This window comes from Ochotona curzoniae, unplaced genomic scaffold (genome assembly GCF_017591425.1).
Source record: "Ochotona curzoniae isolate NIBS_2020 unplaced genomic scaffold, NIBS_Ocur_1.0 scaffold_3890, whole genome shotgun sequence".
Lineage (NCBI taxonomy): Eukaryota > Metazoa > Chordata > Mammalia > Lagomorpha > Ochotonidae > Ochotona > Ochotona curzoniae.
Window position 1 is genome coordinate 6,203,548 of NW_024467115.1, and position 21,960 is coordinate 6,225,507.

The 21,960-nt window shown below is 37.4% G+C and overlaps 1 protein-coding gene across 1 annotated transcript in view; it reads left to right on the forward strand.

Annotated features, from left to right (window-relative positions):
* The window catches only part of NKAIN2 (sodium/potassium transporting ATPase interacting 2), a 968,735-nt gene that overhangs the window by 429,471 nt on the left and 517,304 nt on the right, over window positions 1-21,960 (forward strand). The window contains exon 2 of the mRNA XM_040965392.1: window positions 12,034-12,171. Within this exon, the coding sequence (XP_040821326.1) occupies window positions 12,034-12,171 (138 nt within the window). The remainder of the gene's footprint in view (window positions 1-12,033; window positions 12,172-21,960) is intronic.

Here is a 21,960-nt window from a genome sequence, read left to right on the forward strand (position 1 = left end):
CTGTGTTTTGATAAACTATGTATTTTTTTTCAAAAGAGCCATTTTTCCCCCATAGGCAATGAAGTGAAGTAACATGTCCTTGAGAAACTGAAGACTGAGAAGTGTTTCAGAAATGCACTGTTGGCCTAAGAACCAAAGGAATGTTTATTGGCTTTTGTTTTCTCACAAACTTTAATGTATCTGCTGAAAATAAATATCTTTAGAATTTTATTTCACTAAAAAAGTTCATACTCAAAAGCAGAGGATAATTAAATATGTAATATATGCTTTTATATAACTACTGATATACAGATTATGCATATTTATTCTACATGTACAGTTACACCCACAACCACATACACACCTATTTACTATTACCTTGAGGGTGATAACAAGGTAGTTCATGTCTTGGATTCCAGACAACTCATCTTCACCAACTGACAGCCATGTGACATTTATCAAATTAATCTTTGAGTATACCTCAGTTTTATCATCTATAAAACAGAGGTGTGATTACATAACTCATAGTTTACCTCATTGAACAAGCTCATATTGTTCAGTGTTACAAATAGCAGTGGATAGTTCATGTGTGGACATTGCAAGAGAAATCATGCATGAAATTTAGCATGTAATGTTTTTAATTCTCAAGGTATAAAATATATTTCATAGCTCAATAAAATTCATAATTTTGAACCTTTGCCAGTTACCTATGCTGCATTTATATAGGCTAGGGTTGAGCTCCTAGAACTGATATGGAATGTCAGTTTCATAGCATTCAGACTTGGATAGCCACAGATACTTCATATCAACAGCAAAACAAATGGTTTGACTGCCTTTGTTTAGAATAGCGTATCTGTGTGGAATTCAGATGATTATTTTAAAGGACACCAAAGACATGTTCTTATTATGCCAGAAATAATGTACCTCATGACAATTCAAGAATGTTCTTGTAGCCATCTGAAATGTTATTCTTTTGTATTACTGGTTGCAGTCTGATACAACCATCTGTCACAGTGACTGCCAGTACATGGTAGTGATATTACAGCATTTCTGCTTTCATTTCAACTCTTGATTGGCCTTAAGCCATCAGAGTAAGTGAGGTTGTCATCCCATTTCCCATCTTGATGAAATTGAATTTTATGAAAGAGATGTCACCTAGAGTTTGAGAGGTTTGATTGACATGTTCCATATATCTGTCTTGATCTCGTCAAAGAGAGACCTGAAATCTCTGCTGATGTTTGGTTTTAAGGTGTAGAAGAGAAGATGGGAGTAAAATGAGAAGGGGAAAATAAACCAACCTGCAGGTGACTGTAATGTCCTCTTCTGTTCCCGGTGACAGCTTATCATGCACCTCCAGCTCTGTTAAATACATAGCAGCTGCTTACCAGGGGACAGCTGATGATGCTAATGATATTGCTAATTCATTGCTTCAGATAAGAAGAGAATAACTAATGGAGGGGCATGAATATTGAAATGGTATTTCACTTTGCTTTAAATTCATAAAATGTATACAAAGATGCACGTGTGTTTATTTAGACAAAAACTGAAAACTCTACGTGGCTTTCATTATAATGCTACTGAGCGATATTTTAGACTTTATCAGCTTTTAAAAAAAATCTGCAGTCGTACCTGTTCGCAAATTTCAACTCTCCAGATGGCAGCTTAAATATGTTTAATATAATTTTGTGCTTAAAAAAATAGCAGCAGGTTTCTACCAGAGAAATCATTTGCTATGAAATAGTATAATAAAATACATGAAAATGGGAACTTCATAAGCTAGTATTAGGCTTTTACTGTACTTTCAATGAATAAATCATAAATGAATAATGCTGATGATGAATTTAGCATATTATTCTAACCAGTTCCTGAAGTATCTTGTTAAAAACAGTCTGCCCATATTTTTACCTGCCCTTGTAAGCATCTATAATATTTATCCATGGTAGTGTTTTTGTGTGTGTGTGTGTGCATTTGCTATGTAAATTGTGGAAGATTCAGAAACTGATTAAGAACTTACATGTGAATCCAAAACATGGGGTATCATTGACAAGACAAAGATGAGCCTGTTTGAGGCTCCTGGGCATTTCTTCCTTAGGGACCATTTTAGATATCAATGTATGTCACAATGTAAGACTAATGCTGTTAAGCAATATGACTGTTAAGTTACTAGATAATATTGTCACTGGTTTTCACTTTCACACCTAACTGTTACCTAAGACATATTTTTATTATTCAGTGCTTGAAATATTCCATCAGTTCTTGTAATATGAATGATTTACATCTATGGCCACTGTTGTCTCCTCACTAAACATTTCTTTGGCATTATAATTTTGTGATGGATGTGTGCATTGCCTTGATCTTAAAAAATTTAAGTCCTTGTTGTGAAGGTACTGGAGATTCAAGGTCAAATGGGTGCAATGCACTTCTTAACTCATACCTGTCGTGTGCCTTGAGTAAGCAATGAAACCCAACTAGAACAGCTGTCATTCAGATGTGCTTAGATTCTTCTGGGAAGTTAGATTTCCACTGAGTAAAATTATGAACCCTGTAGAGAAATAAAAACAGTGATCCAGCTGCCAAGATGGTCTGGATTATTATCAGTTTATATCACATGCGCAATAATGCAATGTAAACTTAATGAATTAGAAGTTAGCTGGGAAAGCATAAAACATTTTTGCAGCACAACTCCAGGGTTATAGGGTTATCTTTATTCTAAGTGCATTATAGTAGAAAAGGTATACCTTTTCAAAATATTCTTCTCTAAATGTGAAATAATCTGTACTGCGAATTGTGTAATCTATAATGAGAGAGCAATAGTAACAATTCTTATTTTACAGTGTTGTCATAGTACTGTGAATTTTTAAAGCATTTAGATATATATTTTATCATTGTATATTTTAATCCTTTAGTATATTTCAGTATACATTAATACTTATAGTTACTATTATATCTCAAATTTTATCAATGAAATAGAAAAGTATTTGATAATAAAACAGCTGCTCTTAAAATCATGAAAGAATTAAATAGATTCTACTGTGTTTTTGATTAGTAGTTGGTGACTGAAACCTGAGCATCAGCTTTCAAATCGTTAGTCTTATATCATAGCTCCTGAAGTTGTAGTCTTGGACATGTTACCTTCTGTGAGCATCAGCTTTCTTATTTTGACAATAAAGATTATGTTAGATAATCTTCAGAAGAAGCATGGTTAAACATATTGAAGCACTTATAGAGTTTCAGCTATAAGTTCTTATAAATTATTTAAATTTATTTATTTTGATTTTATTATAGAAAGTCTGTGTTTCATTCACCAAATAGTATCCTAAATGCCCACAATAGCCAGGGCTGGGCCAGCCTTAAACTAGGGCTTTTTGGAATGCAATGTGGGCCTTCTGTGTGTGTGGCAAGGATTCAAGTCTAAGATCCATTATCTGCTGCCTCCCAGGATATGCATTAGCAGGAAATTGGAATCAAATGTCACCCCATTACAGGAACCCTGGCACTTCCATATGGGATGTGAGTTTCCAGGCAGCACCTCCAGTGTTGTGCCACATGCTTGGTCAAAGTGATCTTAATAATTACAATATCAGAATCCAGCCTCACTATTTATTCAGTAAGAGCAAATTCTTGATGGGAAGAATTAAACTGAAGTTCTAAAATCAAGCAAAGTTTAGTTATTAGATATAAGCACAGACTTATTAATATATTTTTAAAAGATTTATCCATTTATTTGAAAGAGTTACAGAGAGTGACAGAGAGAGGGAGAGAATGTTTCATCTACAGCTTTACTTCAGAAATGGTTGCAACAGCAGTGAGCCAGGCCAGCAGTGAGCCAGGCCAAAGCCAGGACCAGGAATACCCAGAGCTTCATCACAGTTTCTGTGGGTAGGGAGTATGGGCCAAAATTTGTGGGCAGTTTTTCTTTGCTTTCTCAGGCACCTTAGCAAGGAGGAAGAGTGTAAGTGAATTAGCTGGGATAGTACTAGAGCCCACATGGAGTTCTAGCATTGCAGGTAGCAATTTTACACATGATACCACAATCCCAGGACCATAAGTTTAACATATGTACTTGCAGATTAAGTTCAAAAAGTTGGGCCCAGCATCATGACTCGGTGGCTAAATCCTCGCCTTAAAAGCACCAATATTCTATACATGCACTAGTTTGTGTCCCAGCTGCTCTACTTTGCATCTAGTTCCTTGATTTTGACCTGGAAAGGCAACAGAAGATTGCCCACACCCTTGGGACCCTGCACCCACATGGCAGATCTGGAAGAAGTTCCTAGCTCTTGGCTTCAGATCAGTTCATCTCTGACCACTGTGGTCATTTGTGGAGTGAATGATTGGATGGATCTTTCTCTTTGTTTCTTCTTCTTGCTGTAAGTCAGCCCTTCCAATCAAAATAGATAAATAAATCTCTTTTTGTTTAGAAAAAGGGATTTAGGAAATCACATTAATTGGAAAGTTCAATATCAACAAAAAGTAGTTCAAAAGTTTTTGTTATTTATTGCTTTGTTATGTTTTGTTAAGTGTTATGTTTTTAGAATTTTTTTTTCAAATTTGTAGGCTAGTATAATATGCTAGTCATCAGCTTGTCTTTTGATAGCATGATTGCTAATTATGAAATGGTTATAAATTGCTATGCAAAGTGAACAGCTGTGAGAAATAAATGATTCCATTATCACAACAAATGGAATAGTAGACAGAATTTTTAGAGTTATATATAAATGGAATTATCAAAAAACAGTGAAAAGTGTGAAATTACCTATTTGACTTATGTGACTCTCATGTATTCTTTTTTTTTCTTGTTTTTTAGTTTTTTTCCTTTTTTATGTTTTTTCTTTGTTTTTGTTTTTGTTTTTTTTATTTTTTTTGTTTTATGCTTTTCCTCTTATGTATTCTTAAATCATTATTTTAATTTAACCTCCTCAAAATGCTCAGTGACTCCATGTTTCAACATAAATACCATGTGTGATATTTCAAAAGTAAAGATTGTACAAAAATGCGCATACTAAGAAGGATAAATACTTTTTTCTATTTGATTTATTTTATTTACAATATATGTTTGCTGGTATGTCCTTGATAATGTGTATTATTCTTAACTAAATGGACTCAAATTTTTTCAAATATTGATTACATCACGTTTGAAAGGGGTGAGAGAAAAAAACAGTAGAACAAGAAGAAATGTTGATGTTTGATGTTTTTTCTTTCTGTAGTAAAACAATACATTTAATCCATGAGATATTTAATTAGGAAGGAGAACACCCATCAGAAAATCTCTTATAATTATGTTGTTCACAATTACTTTTATGATTAATATCATAAGAAACATTCGGTCACCTCCAACTGAAGTATGCTGGCAAGGATATACATCTACAATATTTGTGCTAAAATCCATGTATCTTAATTTGTTATATGCATTATCAAAATGAATAAATGCAATAGCAGTCATCTAACTTGCAATATAGACATTTTAGAAAGTACTCTATCTACACTACTTTTATCATCATGTTGTATATAATAATACTCTCATTGTAGAGATGAAGAAATAGATTCCTAGAAATTAGGAGGCATCCTCTGGTCACATACTGAATCAGAATTCAATCACAATTTTCTACCTCAGTCACTCATGGTTTGAAACACTACAAGGTTGACTTTTATTACAATAACAGCACCTGGGACCAAATGAAATAGGATAAATTATGATTTATCAACCCTTTTTTTTATGTTTAGTTAAGCTCTTGTTATTTTTTTAAGATTTATTTTTATTGGAAAGGCGGAAAGGCAGATTTATAGAGAGAAAGAGAGACAGAAAGAAAGATCTTGTGTCTGCTAGTTAACTCCCCAAGCGGCCAGTGCAGCCAGAGATGAGCTGATCTGAAGTCAAGAGCCAGGAGCCTGTTCAGGTCTCCTAGGTGGGTGCAAGTTCCCATGGGTGTGGACAATCCCCTGCTGCTTTTCCAGACCAAAAGCTGGGAACTGGATAGAAAGCAAAGCTGTCAGGACACAAACTCATACCCATTTAGACCCATAATGCTTGCAAGATGAGCAGTTAGCAATTGAGCCATTGTACCATGCCCATGTATTTTAATTTTTACATTGTCAGAATGTAAACACACAACTCCGTAATTTTTTTGGTAGTTATCAGAAAGGGTTTTAAAATTGTTTTCAGGTTAAGCACGCTGTACTCTATTAACAATGACTGTTAAAATCTGTATTTACATTTGTGAAAAAGAAAAGAACAATTGACATGTTTTGTAGTTGATACATATTTATCAAAGAATAGGTTTTTATAATAATTATTATTCTTAAATTTTTGTTTGCTAATTTGCTGTTTATTTAAAAATAGAAAGGCTTGTGAGAGACTGAGAGAGAAAAGTAGAGAATAAAAATCTTCCAGTGTTCAAATGCCATGTATTAGATCATGGATGATATAATATTATAAACTTACAAATGTGATCAAAAAGAATCTCAACATTATCTCAACATAAATAAATGCTTTCATGTAAGCATAGAAAGTATTTCCTACAACATAATCTATGAAGGTTACTTTGGGTTTTGATAGGTCTGGAATGCGTAGACAAAATAAAGACATAAGACATACCTTATGTGTGTACACACAGTGGCACAAGCCCCTATCTATCATTTCCCATCTGTAACCTCAGAATAAGTTGCTTAGTTTGACTACTTTTTCAATTCTTTAATCCCAAAACACAAGACAATCAGATTTCCCTCCCTGGAATTTATGTAAAATAAGTGAAATATTATAAGACTGAAAGGGAATATATAAATGTGTTGAATGGAGTAGAATTTTTTTTTTTTTACAAATATTCTCGCCTCTGGCCCACACGCAACACCCTGGAATAGTTAATGAACTTCCTACTAGAAGGAGTTTTTAGGAAACTCTCACCATTGCTGTAATACTCATTAAATTATAGTTGCTATTTTTTTTTTCTCCTTATAGGGACTGACTTTTTCTGAACCTCATTCTTCAGATTTAGTTACAAATTGCAGAAGCTGTGATAAACCTACTTGTATTGGTTAATAGGACCAAAAAAACAACGTGACAAATATTTTAAGTGAAAGATTACGTGTTAACTTATGCAGTCTGCTTAACCTTGGGAGTAAGAACGTATTCTGTCATAAAGTGAACCGGAAAAATGTTTATGTGATTTCATTTTAACCTTGGCTTCTTAGGGGGTACATTATCATCTACATATTTTTATAATTAAAGATGGCATTGCTATTTTCTTCCGTATTTGGTACATTTATTGAGATAGTTCCCACTGTTTGACTGATGTGCTTCATCCTCTATACTTTTTCCCTGCTGTTTTTCCACAGTTACGATGCTCACAATTTATAGAGTGTAGATTTTTCTTGCTGTTGGTTTTACATTCCTTACTGTTTATTCATAGGATAAGGAGAAGGGAGTTGTGGGCTACAATGAGCGTTTATATAAATCATTAGCGATAATGCTCTCACAAAAACTTTTTTCTTTAACAGATAATTTTGAGACCATTCATGGATACGTAGATGACACATGTCGTAGAGGGCTGATGGCATAGCTGGCCTCATGTATACAAAGTGTTGACCACATGAATTCTTTTTAAGAATATGTCATCGTAGGAGACAGTGTGGAGCTCAACAGGCTAATTCTCCAACTCCCATTGCTGGCATTCTGTATGGTCATCGGTTCTAGTTCCCATGGCTCCATTTCCAATCCAGCTCCCTGCTTATTGCCTGGGAAAACAGCAGAGGAAAGCTATGGTCCTTGACTCCCTGCATGTGGGAGACCTGGAGGGAGCTCCTGGTTCCTGGCTTCATAGTGGTTCAGCTCCTGCCATTGAGGACACCGGGGAGTGAACCAGTGATTGGAAGGCACCTCATTCTCTCTGTAAGACTGCCTTTCAAATAAAAATAAATACATTTTTGGGGCCCAGCGCGATAGCGTAGTGGTTAAAGTCCTTGCCTTGAATGTGCTGGGATCCCACATGGGCACCGGTTCTAATCCCAGCAGCCCTGCTTCCCATCCAGTTCCCTGCCTGTGGCCTGGGAAAACAGCGAGGATGGCCCAAAGGTTAGGGACCCTGCACCCGCGTGGGAGACCTGGAGGAAGTTCCTGGCTCCTGGGTTCAGATCGGCGCAGCTTCCGGGCAGCTGCGGCCTCTCAGGGAGTGAACCATCGGACAGAAGATCTTTCTCTGTGTCTCCTCCTCTCTATGTATCTGCCTTTCCAATAAAAATAAATAAATCCTTAAATAAATAAATATATTAAAAAACAGAAGAGCCACGTGAGCAGGTTGAAGTTTATGCAACGAAGATTATATTCACACTGTATGATAGTTTACATATATTTATCAATTAGAATATTGCATTACATTAGTTGATATTCTAAAATATCCTGGGTTTAGCATCTGCGAGTTAGGATAGTCCAGCATTTTTTCCCCTATTCATATCTGCCAAAAAGGAATCAATAAAGAAATCTCGCCCTCGGCGCGCTGAGGGGAACTGCATTTCCTAGAGTGCCCCGCGACCCCGCGGACGCAAAGCCTTTTGGGAAATGAAGTGTTCTAGACTAGGACTCCCCGCTTCCGCTGGCTCTGGGCCCTGGCGTCTCGGTGGAGAGTACGCGGGTGGAGAGAAACAGAACTCCGCCATGGAGCCCGGTGCGAGGGCGTGACTTACCTGACACGGGCCCGTGTTCTCGGAGTGGAAAGTGTGCCACACACTCGGCGTCTCCACGCGCTTCCGTGCTCTAGAGTGACCCCCAAGCGGCTGGGCTTGTGAGCTAAGCGGCCAGAGCTGGGATGTCGGGCGTCCCGATACTGCGCTGCTGGACTGAGGAAAGAGCGTGGAGGAGGGTGTCCAGAGTTCGAAGGTCAGAGGTCGGCGTGGCCAAGAGTTGTTGGGGTGGGGGGGTCGGATGCGTGGAAGGGCACTAAGGAGACTCAATGAGGGGCAGCCTCCTCAGGGCACAGATTTGTGGGAAGCGGCGCGCCGAGGGAGAAGAAGCTGAGAGAGAGTGTGTGTGTGGCTGGAGGGGGCTGGCATGGCGCCTAGGGAGGCGGGGCGAGGAAGGAGAACAGAGCCTCCAGAATTTTCGTTCGTGGGTTTCCCTTCCGTCCTCTGGCCAGGTCAACCCCGGAGGCCCGCAGGGCGAGGAGGTGGCCTCTGCATGGGACAGCCCCCTCTCAGGACCGCCAGTGTGTTCTTACTGGAGCCTGGTGCGGTGGGCCTGCTCCCCAGTGAGGGAAAGATGGCCGAGCATTTGCTGCAGCCCGGAGCCGCCCTGGCTGGACTGCACCGACTGCAGTGGTGATAGTGGAAAAGATTTAGCGTGCAAACCGCCTTTATATAAATGACTCCATCTTCATGAAGAAAACCCTCTACATCCACATGCTGACGGAGACTAGAGGCCGGTTCAGTGGATCCTGAGGAAGAAAAAGAGAGGAAAAAGGACACTCAAGCAAGGATGATGCTTGGCTGCACCCCAGTGAGAGGAAGATACAGGTGCAGGACATGCCAACGGTGAAGTCCCCCCAACACCTCCCCAGGAACCTGCCACACCCACCCATGGCCTCTCAGCCTCTGATTGCCTTAAGAAGCTTGGCTTTCAAACCAGCCTATGGACAAAAGCTGCTGCCCAGAAGCTGAAAACAGGGGCTTGGGGAGAAACAGGGTACTGGGGAGGATGCATTTCTCCACCTAAACTCCGCTCAGATGCTGCAACTAGCAGTCCTAGGTCCTGTGCCCCTGACTTGGACCTCTGGGTCCCAGACACTGCAGGACCAGGAGGAGGAAATCTTCAAACTGATGTTTCCGGAACTGGTTGAAAGAAGCAGTATGTAGAAGGAGCAACTTGAGGGGGGAGAGCAGCCTGAGGTGAGGCTCAAGAACGTGACTTCCCAGTCTGCCTCTGACAACTTCAGCCCCCTTGCCCAGCAGGGGTTTCTTGGCCTGGGACAGTTCACTTGGCAGTTCTCTGGGGTTGTTCCTGGGCTGAACCTAGTGCCACCCCTTCGATGCAGAAGAGTCTCTCTGCATCCTGCTTGCCATTTCTATCCCTTTTTTACTGGGTCTTGTCATCAGAGCAGAGCTGTCACATATGTATTTGGTTCTATATTCAGGTATTATTTATTTGCATTATCCTATGCCTTCATACACTTAGCTGAAAAAAAAAAAAAAAAGAAAGAAAAAACACTAAGTGCCACCTGCCCTGTGGTGAGGGACACATGTGAACAGGGACCCAGTACCCTAGTCAGTGGGACTGGGGTAGTCAGTGAACTAGTGCTGCTGCTGAGGAAGGCAGGCTACACTGGGCCTTTTTGCTAGGCTTTAACATTTCTACAACTCTCGGTCTAAAGATAGGCAGAACGGAGAGGGACTTGAACTCTCCAGTAAACCAGCTAACCCTTCCGATGTATTTCTTTCCTTGGCCTGACCTGAGGTGGAGAGATGAAAGGAACAATACTTTGGGGTGTGAAGAGAAAGACAGGTTTTGAGGGGGTCTCTGGTATGCCCCTTTTCCCCACTAGAGCCCACCTATCTATCTCTTGGTCCTCGCTGCATAGTTATTTGTAATTTGCAGCACTGATCTGCAGTACTGTTTGTTTTTTAGAAGTAGGCAAGGGTACCTCAGTGATGGTGGAAAATATGCCTCAATCTCCTGTATGAAAATGATGAGAAGTGAAATAAGTGCTGTTTAACATGCCTCCTTTCCTGTGATGGTCACAAGGTCTAAGAAGCTGGAGATCTTAAACTTTGAGCCCTGTTAAAAAATAAAAGAATCAATAAATATTTGAATAGGATGGACAGTGGCTGTTGCAGCCATCTCAGGGTATTCAGTGTGCCTTGGGAAATACAGGAGTTATGCAAGTATTTGTTTTTCAAAGCCTGATGGGAAAATGTTCTGTTCAGCTAAAGAATAGTGGTAAAGGTCATTCAAGAAATCTTCAAACTGAACTACAGGTATTCAATTTACAAGCACCTTACCTACATTTAGAGTTGGTATTTTCATTTGATGTTTCATTCAAGTAGTATGATGCTTTTAGGGCTTATCAAAATCGTTTAAAAAATCATTAAAAAATCATACACAGTTGAAAAAATGGTAACTCTTAATGTGGAACTTCAGGCTGTTTGAGAATGTTTTCTGTGAACACATCATTTATTGTCGGTGTACTTGAGAAAGGACAGCAAGAATAAAGCCCACCAGATGCTTTGCTTTACTCGATGTCCTGAAAGACTGGCCAACTATCCAGATTCACATTTTTGATACAAAAATGGCACTTCTGGATAGTTGGCCAGTCTCAAGTGGTGGTTGTTGATTGGTTGGTTGGTTAGAGTGGGTTTGTTTTTCTCTTCTCACTGCTGAGATGTACGTAAAAATATCATCCATGTTATGAGTGCAGATGAAAGTAGTGTGATAAGAAAGCACTTAAATTTCTTACTTACATAATAGAAATAGCTTATTTTTGCTTTCAATTTCCATTGTCCTAAATTCCTTCTAGTTTCTTTCACCTGGTTACTTTAGGAAACTAATTATGACTAAAAAATAAAAGTCACATTTGAAGCAAACACCCAGATAAGGAAAATGATTTACACACACATAGGAGACTATAGTTGTTTAACAACAAATCTGTACCCCAAATCCTATATGTTAATGCTAAAGATCCTTTCTCTCTAGATCAAACTCCCTGTGTTCCAGTTCCAATTTGAATAATGTCTTTTAAATATATGCTTACAATAGTCACTTCATGTGTACTTTGCCTATCTGCTGCTTGATGACTCCAGGTATTTGCCAGTACACTGTATCCTGTGACTTTATGGACACTGCTGTTGCTTCCACTAAATTCTTGAAAAGAATTGTAGTTGTTCTTGGATTTATAAATTACATACTTGTTTTTGCAAGTATACCTGTAAATGATATTTTCACTGTGAAGGACAATTGTCAGAAATGTTACAACAATTATAATTGTGAGTTATATCAAATGCAATCCTTTTTTTCTTTTACTACTAGGATATTTCTCAATGTACTGATCTGTTCATTCTGTTTTGTTGTTCTAGGTTTGTGTGCTGGAGAGGCAAATATTTGACTTCCTTGGTTATCAGTGGGCACCCATTCTGGCCAATTTTATACATATTATTATCGTGATTCTCGGTTTATTTGGAACTATTCAATATAGACCACGTTACGTAACTGGAGTAAGTACTCTTTCGGCTTTTTTAAAAAATCGTATTGAAATAAAGACATGCAAATTATCAAAGTCTTGAAAAATTATGTGTGTATCCTCTCTTAAGGACATGGGTACTCTCTTAAGTACTGTGTGTTTTCAGATTCAAATTTCATCAACAGCAATTAAAAATGTCAACTTTAAAACACTTCATGCTGAATGTAATTAGATTGTATCTTCATAAATTGTAATTTCAGCAAATATTTTCTTGAAATAATTAGCAGAAGAGTATCTTTATATTTCTAAATTATAAAGTCATGGACTCTTAACAGATTTTAACAAGATTTTTCCTTATTTTTCACAAACCATGTTTGTATATTTGAATATAGATAGTATCAAACTAATATAAATGAACATAAACCAATGAACATATTGATATGAGAATATTAGTAGGTATTCAGGCTAATACTTGACTTAGTTTCCAGAATATTCTAAACCGTTGTTTCTCTTTTTCTATAATTCTCCTTTTGGCTCAGAGGAAGTATTTTGCATTCCTACTCAAGTTAAACTTAGTTAACATAAAAGTGAAATCCAACTGCAATGCAGTTGCTATGGGAACAGCAACTCAAGTTTTTTTCTCTTTTTTTCTTTTTTCACTTTTCTGTGTTTAGATCTCAGCTATTACTCTTCATTAATGTAGATTTATTTCTGGTTTTGTCTTTTTTTTCTATTTCTTTTCTATTTGACAAAGGATAATTCTATAAGAGTCTATTTTAAGTTATAAAGCAAGTTTGTGGTCAAAGCACAGATGTATCAGCTCCGGGTCTGCCTTATTCACCACCACCAGCAGGCTGTCTCAGGTTCTGTGAAAGCTTCTTTATACAAATGGTGCCCTTCCACGACCTGTACCTGTGTCCTCAGAACCCCAGATAAAGCACACTGGTTTTGCTTTAGGCAGTGTGCCTGCTGAAGACCCAGACTAATTTCCTAGGTGCTTGTTTGGAATTCCCTCAGTCTGTCCTTCTCTTTGTCTGCCTTTGTAAAAAACAAACAAAAATTGAATAGAGTATGTGGTATTGCAGAACGAATCTTCTCAAGGTATATAGTCACGTTGTCTTTTTATATGTGAATGATAATTTAATTAGTATAGGAAATATAATGGCGCATATTCTGAAACCAAAAATTCTGAAACAATAAAACCAGGGTGAAAATCTCATTTTTGCCAAATTTTACGGGTCTTTGGAGAGCTTTACCTGACTGATATTTGTTAGGTTCAGACGTGACTGAGACAGAAGCTTTAATTCAGCTAGAGGTTTATTAGTAAGGGGAGATAGTCTGGCAGACTGCTTCCTGGCTGGAGATGGTCCTGGAACACTTCGACCTGGTTGGTTGACATTGCGAGGGGAATGGCCACCTTGGATATATAGCACTGGGGTTTTATACATCATAGGCTGGGAAGGGGATAGAGATGGAGAAGGCTGCAGCTCCCCAGCTTGCCGCTGTGAGGAGTGACCTGTGGCTCTAGGTGGGGTCCTCATTGTGGAGACAGGGCTTGTGAAGCCAATAATTCCTATAGGGCCTTCCAGACATTGCTGAGGAGATGAGGCAAGGAAGATCCCTTGTGAACTCTTACTCCCCTCAGGCCAGTGTCCTGTTCTGCAAAACCTAAAAATACTTAATTTTCTTTTCTTTAAAATGAAGGTGTTGCAAGGTGTGAGCACGATCAGATCACACCACACAAGTCTATGATGTATTAAGGAGTCTTTATTAACCAAGTTTGGTGATAACAGGGCCCAGTAGAAATTAGCTAATGACAAGTCAATATAGCAATCCAGTCTGAATTGAAATCCTAAGAGGAAAAATGTTCATTAGCCTGGAGTCCATCCATTAAACTGAAGACCTTTGTTCCAGCTTCCCCAGCTATATAAGGTATCAGAAGAACGTAACAGACAACAACCTGAACACACAAAGCTGCATTCACCTTTTCCTGCCAGCCACATTGCATTATTGTTAGGCTTTACTTCTCCTCTTGAAAGTACATAGAAATACAAAAATCTTAGCTTTGACATCTTTACCATTCTGCTCAAGCCATGAATAAAGGGTGAGGAATACAGAGGAACAGGGACCATGCTCAGGGGCTACCTGTCCTCAGAGTATGTCCACAGAGTAGCCAAAGAGCAAACAGGTACTGGGAGGCCGAGAGTCAGAGAGCTAGAGTAAGGGAAGCACAGGACCAAGAGAGTGAGCCCCTCCATACCATGGGCCTTTATGGGGACTTGTGAAGGGAATGTTGCTGCAACAATGCACTATCACCCCTTCTCAGGTTGATTTTAGATGCGCATCACAGGTGGACTGAAGCCATCACATGGGTTGTGGGTTGAGGGGAGTGGCTTCTAAGCTCCTGACCCGCAACTCAGGCAATTATTGTTTTGTTTTATTTTGTAATGCTTTAATTAGTTGATATATTATTTTTTTAAAGATTTATTTATTTTTACTACAAAGTCAGAAATACAGAGAGGAGGAGAGACAGAGAGGAAGATCTTCCATCCAATGATTCACTCCCCAAGTGACCACAACGGCCGATGCTATGCTGATCTGAAGCCGGGAACCAGGAACCTCTTCTGGGTCTCCCACATGGGTGCAGGGTCCCAATGCTGTCCTCAACTGCTTTTCCAGGCCAGAATCAGGGAGCTGGATGGGAAGTGGAGCTGCCAGAATTAGAACTGGCACCCATATGGGATCCCGGAGTGTTCAAAGCAAGGACTTTAGCCGCTAAGCCGTGTCACCGGGCCCAAGTTGATATATTATTAATGAATATATAAAGCACTCTTGTTACTTCTTCAAGTGGATTTTGAATTCCCTCATGATTTTCTTCTTCTTAACAGGTTTCTGTAACAATGCAATGAGCATCTAAAGCATCTCATGTTGACTTTTATGGAAGTGCTTGGGGTATATACTTAGTTATGCATGAGCATGTTCAGTTCAAAGTTAGAGGTTAATTTTGAGGAGTAGATGAGATATTCCATGAAAAGTCACCAATACAATGCTTACTATTTAGAATTTGCTCAATTAATATTAGCTATGCATTTTCTTCTTATTGAACAATAATGTTAAACTGCACAACGTAACAAAAAACTGAAAGTGTAAATTAGAACCAAAGGATATTGAGTATTACTTGACTTATTTCTATCCATTTTAATACTGCAACTAAAAAATGCAAGGATTTCTATGTATCAAATTATGCTCCTTCCTTTTTAGATAGAAGGCATATCCCTACATCCTTTTGTAGCATGGTACTTTCTCAGTCCTGAGATGGGAATTAGCATGCCAGAACAAGGTCATTAGGATAGTTGGAACTTTAGTATAGATGAACGTATTAGAATTGGAAATCTTTCTGAAGCGTTGTAAAAATAATATGTCTTAGGGCCTGGCATGATGGCACAGTGGTTAAGGTCCTCGCCTTGCACGCCCGGGATCCCATATGGGTGCCAGTTCTATCTCGGCAGCTCCACTTCCCATCCAGCTCCCTGCCTGTGGCCTGGGAAAGCAGTTGAGGACAGCCCAATGCTTTCGGACCATGCACCCGCATGGGAGACCCGGAAGAGGCTCCTGGCTTCGGATCGGCATAGCATTGGCCATTGCGCTCACTTGGGGAGTGAATCATTGGACGGAAGATCTTCCTCTCTGTCTCTCCTGTCTGTATATCTGACTTTCCAATGAAAAAATAAAATAAATCTTTTAAAAAAAAGTAATATGTCTTAGAAATATAGTCAGGATTTGATATTTACTTGTAGACAATATTCTGAACTTGTTATTTGCCTGACACATTGCCTTACTTTGAAGATCATTAGCAAAAAGGGAAATGCTATACTGGAGAAACTTCTATTTTTTTTAACTTGCTTAATTGTAGAAAACTATTCTTTATATCATGCTATATGTGCCTAAAATGTGACAGCACAGTCAACTCTGCTTCAAAAGTCTCTTCACAAGACCTAAAAGTTCATAAGTCTGTTTGCTGTTTTCCCAATTACAGCAGGAAATAGTAAAGATAATTGTTGTGCCTAATTATTGCACATTCTCGTTTCTCCAGCCCTCAAATACAGTTTCCTAATTGCTGTTCCCTTTTCTACTAATCGTCTCCTGTTTGCCCTCCTGGCCTGTACCTGCCAGTTTGTCTCCAAACCAATATATTGTGGATTTTAGCCTTGTATTGCAAAATAATTTGTTTCTGGTGCCAAATTCCATTCTAGTTTTGTATTTCTGCGCAAATGATAGCAAGCTGTCTTTGAGTAATTAAATCATGCAACCTAATGATGGAGATGCTGTGATGTTGAAGATCAAAGGTAGAGTTAGAAAAATAGGGAGTTAGCATAAAAATAGAATTATGCATTTCAGTTTTGTTAATGATGATGGAAGAGATAACTTTTAAAAATAAGTTACTGGAATTCTGTTAACCCAGCTACCTGAGAGTGAAAGAACATGTGTGTTATGGGACTTGCTGTAAGTGACAATAATTTATCACTGTAGTCAAGAAATATACATAGATTTTCTATGGAAACAAATGTCAACAGTGAAATTTCTTTATTCCTCTGAAACTGTAGGCTTATTTGTATATTTTTCACAGAAATTTTATGCTATAAGTAAAGGTTATAGCAAAATATTTAAACAGGTGATAATTTAAAATTGACATTTATTTATTTATTTTTATTTTTATTTCGTTTTATGACACAGTTTCATAGGCTCTGAAATTCCCCCAACCCCTTCCCACGAACTCCCCCCATGGTGGATTCCTCCATATTGTTGCAGTAGTACGATTCATATCCAGTGATGATTCCTTCATTGTGAGCATGTACTATGCATAGAATACAGCATCCTATTGTCCAGATAAATACAGCAGTTTCACTGGGAGAGAGACTATCCCTGGTCTGAACGTAGAGCTGGCAGACTATCATCCCGTCCAATGAAAAGCCACAACACAACATCAACAGCAATTTGCAACATCATGGAGTTAATTGACGTGGTATTGAGTGACCAATATGTTAGAAAGTGCAAGATCTTAACCACATCCTGTGACTACTTCATTGACATTTCAAGTTTAGTTTGTACACAACTAGCTGCTATACACCTTAAAATGGTTATAGGGTACTATATATATAGGGTACCATAACATCTCTATTACAATATTCTTTAACAGAAATATCTAGGTATAATAAACATATGACCAATTTTAATACTCTTAAGATATCCTTATAATAATTATCTACCTCTAAATCTTACTGTGCTCTCACTAGTGCACAGCAGAATTTATTTTCCTGGACTGTTGCTAACTCTGAATATTATCTGTTCTCATATTTGTTCTTTCGATGACATTGTTTTAGTAAGGTATTTCAAATATTTTTTAAGTTGGGAGTCACTTGTGTTTATTACTTTCTCCTTTCCGCCTCCTCCCCTTTTTTTGGAAGTATTTTTAAATAGTACTTATTTTTTCCTGGAGTCTTAGTGCTTATCTTAATAGTTTACATATGTGCATTATATAATGAACATAAGATGTCATATTGACATTATTTTCATCTTATTAAAATCTACTCCCTTTACTTCTCTAGTAGCTTTTACTCCTTTTGAAATTGAATTTTAAAAACTGAACATGGAATGAAAATTTTTTGTTATCCTCAGGTCAAATTTTGCTAAAACAGTAAATGTCCTGAATTAGGGGACATTTCACATTTGCTATTTGTGAAGACTTTCAACTTTGATGAGATATCTTATTTTATCTAATTAAAATAATCCCTGCTTACCCATCCTGAGAAAAAATATTGTGTAATTTTTGGAACATGAAGAATAATACAAACAAATGCATGTGTAATTACTTTTATTTACTTTACTAATATTCCTTTTTATAGAAAATAAATATTTAAAAGTTAAAATAAATCGAGACTTAAGAATTCATTGGTACCCCTTTAAGGGCTATTATGTGGTGGAAAATGTTGAAGGAAATTGAAGCGGATTATTTTAGTTGTAAGCAAAGGAAATTTCACACCATGCCAACAGAGGAATTACTGATAAAATTAAGTCCCTCCTAAAAATGCTAGATGAACTCTGATGTAATAATTGATAACACACATATATTCACATATTTGTGATGAAAGCATTACTTTGTATTATTAATGAAATCATTTAATGTGCCTACATGTAAAACAAATAAACTGACAAGCAAAATGTGATCTGAGATACCTAGATTTTAGATACTGACAAAATTCTTTAAGTATTGGGCAGCTGCAAATTGTCTAAAATAATCTGAAGAGTTTCTACTTGCTGGTGGCATGGTAACTTTTTTTGGTGGCATTACCAAAATGAAGGCTGCTTTAAAATGAACAATATTCTTTGGCTGATGGAATATACTATTGTAATATTATAGGGGAAAATAGTGTGTATGGGGCAGCAGAATGGGGAGGGAGGGAGACAGAGGAAGAACAAATCCTTATACTTACCAAAATGTATAATGGGAAATAACTAACTAAATGGAAAATATTCTCTCCTTCCTATGGCTTATGTTCCTTTTTCTTCTGTTTTCAATCCTTCCTTTGTAACTTCTTTCCTATCTTACTGCTGCATGTCTTACTGTATTCCTTTATCCCCCTTTCCATCCTTCCTCTCTTCTAACCTCACTTCCTTCTTTATTCTTTTAGCTAGATAAACCTAGTCTACAAACTAGGAAGAACAAGAAGTCTTTTTTTTCAAATTTCATCAAAAAAAAAAGAGAGAGAGAGAAAGCAATGCAAAAAACACAAAGAGGACTTCAAAAAGTTTCTGGAAATGCATGTTATGAGAAAATGTGCATGGATTTCAAAATAATTTTGTATTAATACCTTATAATTTTAATTTTCTCATGAACTTTTTAGGAACTCACTGTACTAAAAGCATAGTAAAATTAGTTCCATTTTCCTGTCCCCTTCCTATGCAGTTTTGGTAAACCACACTGCAGCTTCACACAGTTTTGTCCATAGGTGTGTGACTAGGAAACAGTTGAGTGGGGATTTTGCCCCAGGTCATCCTGATTGCCAACACCATGCTCTGATCTACCAGACTAACCACCTCTTAAGCACAGTTCAGAGAGCTACAATCTGAGAAGCGAAAAATGTTGTATTACATTAAGAATAAATTTATAATTCATTATGGCATTTCCAGTGTAGAGAGTATTTAGAATTCAAGTTATAGCAAAGGCAAAACTTTCACATAAATAATTTTTAAAAAAAAAGACATTGATTTTGATACAAAATGTGGAATTCATACGTAGTTTTTTTAAATTCACTTTTTCATGAACTTTTTAAAATAGCCCAATACATACGTACGTACTAGATTGTCTAATGAAAACTTTTATGTTACATCACTTTGACTGTAACACATGAATCTAAATTCAAATTAATGGGAAATAGTAGAATTTTTTTCTTATTCTGCTACTGAAACATTGAAAAATGACCTCATTACAGTTAGAAATATTTTGATAGCAGGGCTATGATGGTTAGACATAGAAAGCAGAAGCTCTTGTTAAAGTTTTTGGTTTTTCTTTCTTTTTTTTTAGATGAACAAATTCCATGTATTTCATATATAATGATTTAAGAGCATAATGATACTTTCTTGTTTTAAAGTTATGTTTGAAAGGTGGCGGGGGAACAGGGAGATGAAGAGGGAGATGGAGAGGGAGAGAGGGAGGAAGGGGGAGAGAAAGAAGACGATCAGAGAGAAAAAGAAAGAATAAATCAGATTTTTTATCACTGGTTGCACAAGTGGCTACCATGGAAAGGGCTGGGCCAGGCCACAGCTGGAAGATAGCAAATCCATTCTGGTCATCTGCAGGAATGGTGGATATCAAAATGTTTAGGCCATAATCCTGTGCCTTTCCAAATGCATTATTAGGAAGCTGGATATGATGCCAAGTCTTAAACTGACACTCCTATATAGGATGCTGGTGTTGCTCATGGTGTTGTAACCTGCTAGAAAACAGTGCTAGCTCCTGAAAATAATTTTGATATAGTGCTGTAGAAATTTACGGACTCTTTCATAGGTCTGTAAAAGCTAAGTGACAGTTTTCTAAATATTTGGAATTTACTTTTTACTGGAAACCAGTCATTTGGTTTTGTATTATTCATAGAACTCTAATTCCTATGGAAAATATAAAGAATGGACGTAAAGACAAGCCTTTTACAGATATTTCCAGATTGTTTGGTTTACTGCTCATGTTAAGAAACAGACACAAAACAGAGACAGAGAAATGCAATAGGGATTCACACAGACTAAGTTAATTAAATTGAAAGAGGTGGCAACTGTCCAGGTGTAGAAGGAATGATGACATGGCAGAGGCTCAGTTTTTAAACAGGCTGCATATTTAAACTTTGAGGTCTTAGTGGTATCTTTACAGGTGGGGAGATTCCAAAAAAATGGAAAAGTGGGCAAGGACCAGATCAGCTTTTTTGGGTCATTTCAACTTTGATAGGTCTTGCAAAATGGGCATAAGAAATACAAAGAGTGGGATAATGGGCAGGTAAGACTGGTCTTTTGAAAATCATTGTAAGAGTTCCTGGTAAGAGATTATTAACTGTTCTTGTTTTCTTTGATTCTTATATTTTTTTAAATGATTCTATGAGATTTCCCTTACCCCTGTGCAAGCCCTTAACCCCTATGATTCCACCCATATTTTTATAATAGTATAACCCTTCATGAACAGTCCAAAGTTTGTCGTTACACACGTTAAGTTTATCCTGACATTGCAGCTATGGACAATGATAAAGAGTCCAGCATCCTATCTTCAAGATATATTTAACAGTTTCACTGGGAGTCCATCTTTGATTTGGAAGTAGAGTTGCATACTGCATTGGGTCTTCACATCTGGATATTATAGTCCCTATTACACAGTTACTATATATACTGTTAAATTAAAAGCAATAAAACAAAATCAGCAATAAGAAGAAAAATAGGAAATCTACAACATGAAGTTAAATAACATGCTACTTAATGACCAATGTGTTGCTGAAGAAATGAAAAAGAATATAAAAAACCTTGAGGCAAATAATGCTACTGTAGGACCTATGAGTCAGTGAAGAAATTAATAAGAAAAAATGCTTTTGAAGAAAATAAACATAAAAACAAAAATATCAAAACCCATGAGATGTAGCAAAAACAGTATTGAAAACAAAGTATTGAAAAGGCTGTTGATTTTGCATAAAGGTTGCCTTATATCAGAGAAAACATATATTTGACTTTTTAAAATCGACTTCTTTCACTGAGCGTAATGATCTCTATTTGGGATGATTTGGTTGCAAATGCTAGAGTTTCATTTTTTTTAATGGCTAAGGAGTACTCCATGGAGTAGATGAACCATAGTTTCTTTATCTACTCTGCTTTGGATGGCCATCTGAGTTGTTTTCATATTTTTGCTCTTGTAGACTGGTGCTGCTGTAAATATAGGGTTACAGATCTTTTTCTCATATGCAGATCTTATTTCCTTTGAGTATATTCCCAGAAGTGGGATAGTTGGGTCATATGGCAGGTTTATTTGCAGTTCTCTTAGCACTCTCTGTGCAGACTTCCCTAATAGTTGTGCTAGCCTACACTTCCACCAACAGTGAAAGAGGGTACCTTTCTTCCCACATCCATGCCAATAGGTGGTGTTAGTTGAGTTCTAAAGGTTGGCCAATTTCACTGGATGTACCAACTTAAAAAAATACACTCCTTGGTGTCATTTCTAGGAAATTATTAATCTGTGTTAGAGTTGTTCCTATTCCAATTTTACTCATTTTTTTCCCTAGGCAAATATGTCTAAACC